We start from the raw sequence: 11,035 nt of genomic DNA, 5'->3' as shown, positions 1-11,035 counted from the left end.
CAGCTTATTGATTAAACTGGTATTTGCACACCCCTAATTTGATAAATGTTTAGCTTAACAGATCAATGTTATCCTAAGAAATCAATGTTTATAATAGACAAAAGTTTTGATTATGGAAATATTTTTTATATTATCAATACATATCACTTAGGAGAAAATAGTTTTGTATGTCCACTTATAATCTGAATTGAAAAATGATGCTCCGAAAATATTATGTGCCTAATTGACATATCTTTTATGTTATTTTTTTTTACTGACATCCTATAAGAAAAGATCATATAACTAAATAACATTTGTGATGTACTATAAATTTGGACCCTCAATGTTGTCAACATTCGTGTTGATAACATGTCTTTGTAATTGGTAAAAAAATTATTTATATCAAGTCGATAAATGCATAACATGTGTTTTGCCATGATTTTTATATTTAATCATAATTAGTTAACATATATTTTCACCTTGTTAAATTATTTAGCTATAGTAAATTTATACTCCCTTGCCCCAAAAATAAGTGGCACCATAGGAAAAAAATGTGTCCCAAAATAAGTATCACTTTAAGTATTCAAGACAAAAATTGACACCTGTTTTCAAGTTTCAACTATGCCCCTTAATATTAAAAAAAATAATCCTCTTTAATATTGGTCAATTCGCCAAAAACATCTAATAACTAGGGGAAATTTCATAAATATACAATTGGATTACTTACATTGTAAAAAAATAGCCCAAAACTTACATTGCAAAGCTCTAGCCCAAAACTCCCCTTTTCTCCCCTCTCTCTCCGCTGCCTCCTTTTTCGTTTTTTATTTTTTTTTATTATTATTATTTTATTTTGTTTTAATATAGTATTATAATTCATATACCCATATACACCGATATGCACTCATATACAATATTATACAACATTATAATCCATATACTCATATACAATATTATGCCCTCATATACAATATTATACAAAAATTATAATCCATATACCCATATACATCCATATACACCTATATACAAATATTATACACCCATATACAATATTATAAACCTTATATCCATATACACCCGTATACAATATTATACACCCATATACATTCATATACAATATTATACACCCATATACAATATTATAACTCATATATCCATATACATCCATATACACTCATATACATTATTATACAATATAATACAACCATATACAATATTATAACCCATATATCCATATACACCCATATACACTCATATACACCCATAAACAGTCATCGCCGGAGTTCCGTTCTCCGGCGTATATGTCACGCCCCGAACCATGGCCTGGGCGAAACACGACACTCGGTGCCTTACTGCATGTAACCGAGTGAACCACATGGCTTGCTGAATCATCATGAGGCATAACATGAGTGGAATATAACGTGAATGCATGATGAGTCTTTATAAAACGTAGTAAGTCATAATACTTAATAAAAATACTTGTTTAAACATGAGTGCAGAAATAACATGAATGAGCCAAAATGGCTATACAACTCTGAATGTCTGACATAACATAACTAACTTGTTTAGTCTATGAAACCTCTATTATGAGTCGGACTGGAAAACATACTTACTGGGACAAGGCCCCCAGCATACCTTAGATACATAACTAATCATAAAACAAAAGTTGACTAAACCCCGAATGAGATGGGGCTCACCAATAAGCTAATATGAATGTTGTCCTACTGAGCAGATGTGTCGTCCTATATATCGGTACCTGCATCGTGAAATGCAGGCCCCTCGGGCAATAGAAAGGGGACGTCAGCACTTTGAATGTACTGGTATGTAAAGCAACTGAATGAAATAACATGGGACATGAAATAATAATGATAGGAACTGAAACCTGGTCATGAACATGAATATATATATATATATATATATATATAACATGGTAAAAATATCATAAGTAGGGAGAGCAATAACTTATAACCGATCCATAGTCTGGTGCTTTTGTCCCGCCAGCAGAACACTCAGTCCTTGCCAGGGAACATGAGATTTAATAAAATATGAAAGGATCCAGTCATTATGAGAGATCGTCCGGGACATGGGTGGAGCGATCCTCATCCTACAGTGGCTACGTAGTTTCAGGCTATCTGAAGCCTTCCTCGGTAATTAAAGCAACTCCTAAAATCATGAACATGTAAAATAAGTGGCACTTGCTGCCCATGGTTTTCATGAATATAACTTGCTTGTACATGGATATCATAAATTATAGCTTGCTTGCATGAACTTGTAAAACATGTATAGTATTTTCTTGAAAATAGCATAATATATCATAAACTAGCATGCATGAACCCATGGAATGAGATATATGGATTTTTCATAGATTACGGACAGATTCTTAATAATCATAAAGAAATATTAAGAACTCAATGATGGAATTATAACAATTCATACATAATATAATCATGGACATAGACCTAGAGTTATCATGAGCATGGTATAGAAATCCTAGTTTTCGTAAAGAATCATAATTTATGGATTATGAGGCATGGGGAAGAACAATGATGTTCCCACACGTAGATAGTAACTCTACATACCTTAGTCGCTCCAAAACTTGAATTAAAGACTTGAGCTTTGAAGAAGATTTTCAAAATCTTGAATTCTTGAACCTTGAGATGGGTTTTCTTGAAAACCCTAGTTTAGGAATGATGATTTCTTGTTTAAATTATTAGAGTATATGTTAGAATTGAGTTGGAATAATTAGAGTAGGCTTACCTTGGTGTTCTTGATGATGGGGGAAGGTAGGAGGTCGTTCTAGGGCTTGAAGGAATGAAAAATAACGATTTGAACTGATATGGACGAATATATACTGTTCTGGAAAAATTAAATTTTACGTCCAGCAAAATGCTGGCCGTATTTTGAAGTACGGGCCGTATTTTGAAATACGGTCCGTATTCCGTATGGACTGCACTGCGTCTCTTCAGTAAAATGGTCATAACTCTTTGCACAGATGTCCGTTTGACCCCCATAATATACCATTGGAAAGGTATTTCAAAGCTCTACAACTTTCATCAAGAAAGCCGAGCACAAAAGAGATCTGGGCTGCTAATAAGGAGGACAAGTTTTCCCAAATTCCAAATAAGTTTTGAAATACGGGCCGTATTTTGAAATACGGTCCATTTTTAACAATGTAGCCTCCAAATGTCAAATTCCAGAATGCTCAGAAATATTTGGTACCAATTTACGACTTGAAATAAGGGTCGTATACTGAAATACGGTCACTGTTCATGGGCGTAAACCACCATCTTACAACTGAAGAGGAAATTCTAATTGCCACATTCTTTATCTGGTTTTCTAAGTCTAGGATCATGGTCAAAGCTTAGGTTAAAGGTACGAGGTGTTACAGTATACACCGACATACAGTATTATACACTCATATACACCAATATACAGTCATCGCCGGAGTTCCGTTCTCGGGCGAACTCCAACACCACCACCAGAACCAACTGTTCAAACATCAAAGATCCGGCGTGACAGAAGGAGAGGGAAAATTAAAAAAAATTAAAGATCTGGCCTGACAAAGGGAGATGGGAAATTAAAAAAAAAAAACTAAAAAACAAAAAAAAATAATAATAATAAAATTTAAAAAAAAAAGAGGCAGTGGCAAACTCCAAAAAAAATTTAAAAAAAATAAAAATTAAAAATTAAAATTAAATTAAATTTTTTTTTAAAAAAGGAGGCAGTGGCGAACTCCAAAAAAAAAAATTAAAAAATTAAAAAAATTAGAAAAAAAAAACGAAAAAGAAGGAGGCACTGGAGAGAGGGGGCGGAAGAGGGGAATGGGTCATTTTTTGAAAAGTAATTTTTATTTAAACTGGAGTTGGGTTACTATGGCCAAGAAACTCAAATATGGGCTAAATTTGGTCGCATTGGTATTCCAATTGATACTGAGTGTAATTAGCCCATAAATAAGAGTAGTTAATTTCTTAATGTACTTGATTTTTGTAAGGTAACGCTTAATTTGGGACTAATATCTGATGCCCCTTAAAATCTCCCTATGACTTAGCTCATTACTTATTATTTTGTTTTATTAAAATTCATTATTAATGCGGACAAAACTTGCTATACCATCGTTTGCTAGAATGAGACACATAACAACTCATTCTCACAACTGCCAACTCAAAACCCAACAACCTCGTGACTATTCCTCTGTTGATGTTATCAAACTAAACAAAACATTACATGATCTTGTCAAATATGAATCTTTAACCTCTGCACTCCACATGTTCGACAAAATGCCTCAACGAGATGTAATTACATGGAATATCATGATTTCTGGATACAATCAAAATGGGTTTCCAAGAAAATCACTAAACTTGTATAACAACATGGTTTCTTTAGGTATTAAGGAGAATTCATCTACTTTGTCATCTATATTGAGTATATGTGCTAATGCAGGTTTATGTAAAGAAGGGGTTGAGATTCATAGTAGAGTAGTTGTTTTGGGGTTTAATATGAACTTATATATTGCTAGTGCACTTGTTAATATGTATATACAAATGGGGTTTATAGATGTTGGTTTAAAATTGTTTTATGACTTACCAAAACGAAACTTAGCGGTATGGAACGTGGTTTTACGTGGAATTTGTGAGTTGGGACAATCGACTGAGTTGTTAAGGTTGTATAGTGATATGAAGTTGGAGAATGTGGAGCCTAATGGACTTACATTTTGTTATTTGATTCATGGTTGTTGTAAAGAGAGAGTTTTTGATAAGGGCAGGGAGATGCATTCGCGTGTGATTAGGATTGGATGGTTAGAATCGAGTATTTTTTTAGCGAATGCATTGGTGGATTTTTACTCTGCTTGTGGCGCTTTGCTTGATGCCGATAAAGCATTTGAGTGTATTCTACCTCAGGATGTCATTTCATGGAATTCAATGGTTACCGTCTATGCTGCCAATAATTTGTTGCATGAAGCTGTTCGAGTCCTAGAAGAGATGAGATCGTGGGACAAACATCCATCTGCTATGTCTTTCGTAGCGTTGTTGAATTTATCAAGTCGCAGAAAGGAACTGCTATTTGGAAAACAGATACATAATTTTGTTGTAAAATCGGGTGTTGATTATGGAAGTGTCCTCATTCAGTCGGCTTTGATTGATATGTATGGGAAAAATGATGATATTGAAAGTTCAGTTTCTGTATTCCAGAGTTCCCGTAAGAGAAGTCTCGAATGTTGTAATTCAATGATGACATCTTTGCTGCATCTCGGTTTCCTCGAAGATGTGTTTGAGCTTTTTAGTCGGATGGTTTGTGAAAATATTGTGTTTGATGAAGTGAGTTTGTCCTCAACAATAAAGGCATTATCATTGTATTCCTCTCCTAGCTTGGATAACTGTGCTTTGTTGCATTGTTGTGCAATAAAATCAGGTTTTGATTCTGATAGTATGGTCTTATGTTCTCTGATTGATGCATATTCAAGATCGGGACAGATTAGATTCTCTCAGCAGATTTTCGAAGCGCTTCCCTCACCTAATATCCTCGGTTTCACTTCAATAATTAATGGATATGCTCGTAAAGGAATGGGAAGTGAATGCCTTGGAATGTTTGAAGAAATGATCCAAAAGGGTGTAAAACCAGATGAAGTCACGTTCTTGTGTATACTGTTGGGCTGCAACCATTCAGGTCTAGTCGAAGAAGGGAAAAAGATTTTTGAATCGATGAGAACTCTTCATGAGGTCTATCCAGACAGGCGGCACTATTCATGTATGGTGGATCTTCTAGGCCGTGCAGGTCTAGTCAATGAGGCAGAAGAGTTGCTAAATCATGCATCATCGACAGGAGATTCTGTCATGTGGAGCTCACTTTTGCGAAGTTGCAGGATTCATCAAAATGAGAATGTTGGAAGAAGAGCAGCTAAAAAGTTAATGGATCTTGAGCCAGAGGATCCTTCTGTTTGGTTACAGGCCTCAAATTTTTATTCTGAAATTGGGGAGTTTGAGACTGCAATATATATTCAAGAGGTTGCAGTCGCAAGGAAGATGAGCAGTGATATTGGCTATAGTTTAATTCGGGTGCATGAGTGCCATTAAATATCCACTTAAATAAAAAGAGTCTGAAGAGGACATCTGAATGGCTAATTGGCTGTTTGGTCTGCAGGACCTTCTGGATATACTTTTTCTTTTAAAAAGTATAACTATGCTGCTTCTTAACCGACTCCACAACCAAAATACAAGTTGCAGAAGAAATTTATATGCCTTGTTTGGTCTCTCCAACTACCAAACACCTTTTGTCTAGTTCTCCTTTTCTTTTTCAAGATTTTCACATTTGATGAAGTAAAACTACTTCATTGGTAATTTGACTGCCTAAAAGGTGAACTTTTGAAGATCGGCGCTGCAAAATTTATTGCTGTAAAGGTGAGAAAGTATCTAGAGGAGCACTTTTACTTACAAATAGTATATTGAATCATGGCTGAGGAGTAAAGCAAAGATCTCTAAAATGATATTCTTACACTTGAAGTGTGGTCTTGTAGAAAATGAAACACCTTTATCTACTTCCAAGCCAAGCCATATAACCCCACTAAATCCTCCATTTTCAGCACTAATACATACATATAAATTAATACTCTATGGTCTCCCTTGATTTATGTGAATCTAGAAATACAGAAAAAAAATACCCGAACCCTCTAAATCATGGCTAAGATACTCCTCTGCTTGTTTCTTGTTTTGCTAATGGCGGCTCATGGAGCTGCAAAAACCGATTTATCAGATGAAGTCTTCCTGTCAGAGTTTGGGGATCTGGATGTAGAAGACGGTGATGAAGCAGAGTTTGAGGATTTGGATCGTGGCAACAAGATTCTTGTCAATGTGGATAGCTTTGGTGCAGTTGGTGATGGGGTTTCAGATGACACCAAGGTAATCCGTTTTAACATTTTATAAACTGATATGTTCACCGCAAATATATGCTGATCGACTTCTACACGTTTTTTCATTAATGTCAATTAATGGTTTGGGAAAGTGTTAGGCAAGTTGAAATATGATCATCTTGTATTTACTTTATTCATAATCAAGGTTGTCTTGCCTACTGAATGTTTTCAGGTTTCTATTCTCTACTCTTTAATTCTCCTCTTCTAGTGGGGCGGACAACATAGACGACCAATGCAAGCTTTTCTTGAGTAGATTATTAGAGCTGCATCTGTGGAATTTGCAAGTTACATTCAACCACTTTGTCATATGTTTTATGATATCTCAGGCTTTCGTTGATGCGTGGAAACAAGCTTGTTCAACACGAAAATCAGTCTTCTTGGTCCCTGCAGGACGCAGTTATCTAGTAAATGCAACAAGGTTCCGAGGGCCTTGTGTGGGCAGATTGAGAGTCCAGGTTACACTAATTGCATCTATTTCACGTCTTGTTTGAATTTATGTCCTCCATTTTGCTAGCATTTACTCTAGAAGAAACTTATGCATATTATACTTGGTTGAAATCATTATTGTTTCCCTTGTAGCGTCTATTAAGCCAGCTCAAGCATACCTAACTATTATCATAAACTGGAAACGTGATTAAAAAAACAGATTGAAGGAACTATAGTAGCACCAGGTGATCCTAACAACTGGGATTTTACAAAGAATGGACGAATTTGGCTTGGCTTCTTTAACTTGACAGGAGTTACTTTGCAAGGAGGAGGATTTATTGATGGGTCTGGCAGCAAATGGTGGGCAGCTTCCTGCAAGAAGAACAAGACTAATGTAACTGACACATGCACTACTCATATGTTCTTTTGTGTTTTGACAGACAAAGATGATAGTCTTATTCTTTCTTGTTTTTTTGTTTTTTGTTTTTTTCCTTTTGGGTTATCCCGATAACAGCCTTGCAGAGCAGCACCAACTGTAAGTGGACTACCAGGGGGATCTTATGACTCTTATCAGAATTGTGAAATCAACTTATGCAGAATTCTAATTGCAGGCATTAACTATATACGGGAGCTCGAGTATAAAGGTGAAGGGCCTAACAATCCAAAATGGCCAACAGATGAATTTCGTCATTTCTCGATCAGAGTCCATACGTATAACTGGTGTTACGGTTTCTGCTCCTGAAGACAGTCCTAATACTGATGGAATCCATATAACTGAATCTACAAATGTTGTACTCCAGAATTCCAAAATTGGAACAGGTATCGTCATCTCTCATATTATCTAAGTTGACTTCAAGGACGAAATCTCTTTGAAAGTAATGTGCAATTGTATTGTTTTCATAAATGTGCCTGTCAAACAAGGCACTTCATAGCTACCATAAATATCTGCTTGAGCTCTCTACATCTCACTTTACTATATGAAAAAGCTAGCTTGCAAACATGTACGAGCCCCTCCTTTCATGCTCTGTGTTTTCTCAAGTATTCAGTCACATGCACTGTTATAATGAACATGCCTTTATTGATATCATGAATATGCTTTATGAACAAAGAATCAATACTGGTTACCTTCCTTTTTTATTTAGGTGATGATTGTGTCTCTATTGTCAATGCTAGTTCCAATATCAAGATGAAGAGAATTTACTGTGGACCTGGCCACGGAATCAGGTAGCACATTTTTCCTGTTATCGATGCCCTTTTCGTAAAATTACCTTTATAAGTTCAGCAGAAGGGATCTAGTAGGAGTCAATAAATAAATTCGGATGTCAAATTTTGAAAGAATAAGCAAAAAATAATATAATTCCCACGCTGTCTTCTAAACTGATTCTGTTGCATGAATGATGTCTGCCAGCATCGGGAGCCTTGGTAAGGACAACTCTGTTGGTATAGTTACTGGGGTTGTACTTGATAATGCATTTCTCAGAGCTACCACAAATGGTCTGCGGATCAAGACATGGCAGGTATGCCGTTTTACTCATGTGCAGCAATTGAATTTATCCTTATATATGGCATTACCTACATGATCGTTTGGAAATTAAGACTTTTTAAGCAGATGTTACAACATCTTTCCTTTTAATTTGCAAATAACTAAAGTCTCAGACTCTCAGTGACCTTGTCATGCAAAAGATTGATTTATTTATACAAAAATCTGAGCCCCAACGAGGAAAATGCTTTTACAGTGGCACTTAGATTGTCTGCTAATATAGAAATAATAATGACAAAAAAGTTGTTCTCTTAGGGAGGATCAGGTTATGTGTGTGGAGTGCGCTTCCAAAATGTAATGATGCAAGATGTTTCCAATCCTATCATCATTGACCAATTCTATTGTGATTCACCAAAGTCTTGCCAGAACCAGGTAATTGTCATGTTTTCAACTGATAATGTATTACTTGGCAAAGGAAAAAATAAGCTCTCCAATAGTTAATGTGACAAAGTGTCATTTGTTGTTGACATTATAGACATCTGCAGTCGAGATAAGTGAGATAGTTTACCGGAATGTTAGTGGTACTTCAAAGAGCAAAAATGTAATCAAATTTGCATGTAGCGACAACGTGCCTTGCAGCCACATTGTTCTGAACAACATCAACTTAGAGACCAGAGATGGTACTGCTGAGGTCTACTGCAACTCTGCCACAGGGATCAGTTATGGTTATAATCATCCATCCGCAGAGTGTCTCGACTCCGATGACAAGAAAATTAAGCAGAAAATGGAATCAAGGGAAAAATACATCGTTCATACTGAGCTATGAATTGCCTTCTACATGCCATCATCACTCCAACCTGACGATTTATTGTAGCAGATATTTTTAATATACATCTTGTAGTTTAGTGCTTACTGATTTGAGTAATCTCAGATTCTGAGATTCCTAACTAGACAAGATAGCAGCTGTATACTGTTCTACAGGGATTCATTAAAAATATTTATAAATACGGATATATTTTATACTTAATTTTTTTCCATTATAAGTTCAATGTAATACACACATTTATTGAGAATTATGTCAGTGTGCAAATATATTGAGAAGGCTTACGAGGGCCAGTTTCTCATTTCTTTTTTGTATACTCAAATTCCTAAAGGAACTTCAACAGCCATTCCACTACATAATCCTGAAATGAACTAGACTAACAACTGCCAAGTATCATGAGATTTTCACAAAATTTGATTCCATGAGCTCATTAGTACCTTTCATTCTATCAGCAATTACAATATACTCAGAAACACTGGTCCGATACTTTTTCATCTGGAAGTTAAATAATTTGCATCGATTTTTCTAATAGTTTTCTAATTACATGGAGTTGTTGTTGTGGCTTGCAAAAGGGTAGAATATTTGGCCAATCTTTTTATGTGGCACAAACTTGTTTTGAAAGAAAATCCAACCATCCATTTACCTAAATTAGCATAAAAATGGCTACTTTTTAGGTAGGTTTGTCCTTTCAGTAGACCAAGAAGTATCGTTAAGAAGAAGATTCCATATATATTATATTCCAACCATTAGTCTTTTTTTTTCACATCCAACCTTTTGTCCTAACAAGAACAACAAAGAAACAACGAAAATAAAATGGAATATAGGCAATCATTATCATTTATGTGGACTGTGGCAAACAGGGGCCCTAATACAAGTTGCTATGACAAAATGATCGTGCCTTTAAATCGCAGCAATCACCTAATTGGTTCTTGGTGAATTATGTCCTTGTGGCCTTGTATTTTTTTTTTTATTATTATTACAACGGTGGTGTCTGAACAAGTTTGCACGCAGTTCGATTAATTTATCAGACAACTTATAGTTCACAAGTACAAAATAAGAGTCTGTTTGGATGGGCTTATGTCTATAAGCTGAAAACAGCTTATAAGCTAAAAAAAATAAGTTGGGTAATCTAACTTATTTTTTTTGGCTTATAAGTTGTTTTCAGCTTATAAGTTACTTTAGATAAGTTAAGTCAAATGGGTCCAATTATTTTTTTAAGTTTATTTTAAGCACAAAATGACTTTAAGTTGGCTAGCCAAACACTAAAAAAAACTGAAAACAGCTTATAAGCAACTTATAAGCCAATCCAAACGGACTCTAAAGAAAAGTTGACCTGTATATATTAGCGGGCGTAAAAGATAGACACTTTTCACTTATGGGGACATTTTAACCTAATATGTCTTTAAATTGGAAGCTTACGGCCAAG

The 11,035-nt window shown here is 35.2% G+C and overlaps 2 protein-coding genes across 3 annotated transcripts; both read left to right on the top strand.

The window, feature by feature from the left end:
- Positions 1-3,296: 3,296 nt before the first annotated feature.
- On the top strand, positions 3,297-6,048 carry LOC132614505 (pentatricopeptide repeat-containing protein At4g13650-like). Its single transcript, XM_060328968.1, has one exon. It carries the CDS (start codon positions 4,065-4,067, stop codon positions 6,045-6,047), a length of 1,983 nt encoding a protein of 660 aa, XP_060184951.1. The 5' UTR covers positions 3,297-4,064; the 3' UTR covers position 6,048.
- Positions 6,049-6,232: 184 nt separating this feature from the next.
- On the top strand, positions 6,233-9,813 carry LOC132614506 (probable polygalacturonase At1g80170). 2 transcript variants are annotated; one of them, XM_060328970.1, is made up of 10 exons: positions 6,233-6,371; positions 6,724-6,869; positions 7,053-7,335; positions 7,527-7,700; positions 7,821-7,841; positions 7,918-8,125; positions 8,449-8,530; positions 8,715-8,823; positions 9,102-9,218; positions 9,322-9,813. In XM_060328970.1, the coding sequence occupies exons 3-10, from the start codon at positions 7,195-7,197 to the stop codon at positions 9,610-9,612; spliced, it is 1,143 nt and encodes a 380-aa protein (XP_060184953.1). In that variant the 5' UTR covers positions 6,233-6,371; positions 6,724-6,869; positions 7,053-7,194; the 3' UTR covers positions 9,613-9,813. The 2 variants fall into 2 exon arrangements, with proteins under 2 accessions (XP_060184953.1, XP_060184952.1); XM_060328969.1 differs by lacking the exon at positions 6,233-6,371 and having other exon boundaries at positions 6,646-6,869; positions 7,207-7,335.
- Positions 9,814-11,035: the final 1,222 nt, after the last annotated feature.

The sequence above is a fragment of the Lycium barbarum genome, chromosome 10 (genome assembly GCF_019175385.1).
Source record: "Lycium barbarum isolate Lr01 chromosome 10, ASM1917538v2, whole genome shotgun sequence".
NCBI lineage: Eukaryota > Viridiplantae > Streptophyta > Magnoliopsida > Solanales > Solanaceae > Lycium > Lycium barbarum.
The sequence above is the reverse complement of the archived record's forward strand: the minus strand, read 5'-3'. Positions and strand labels throughout refer to the sequence as shown.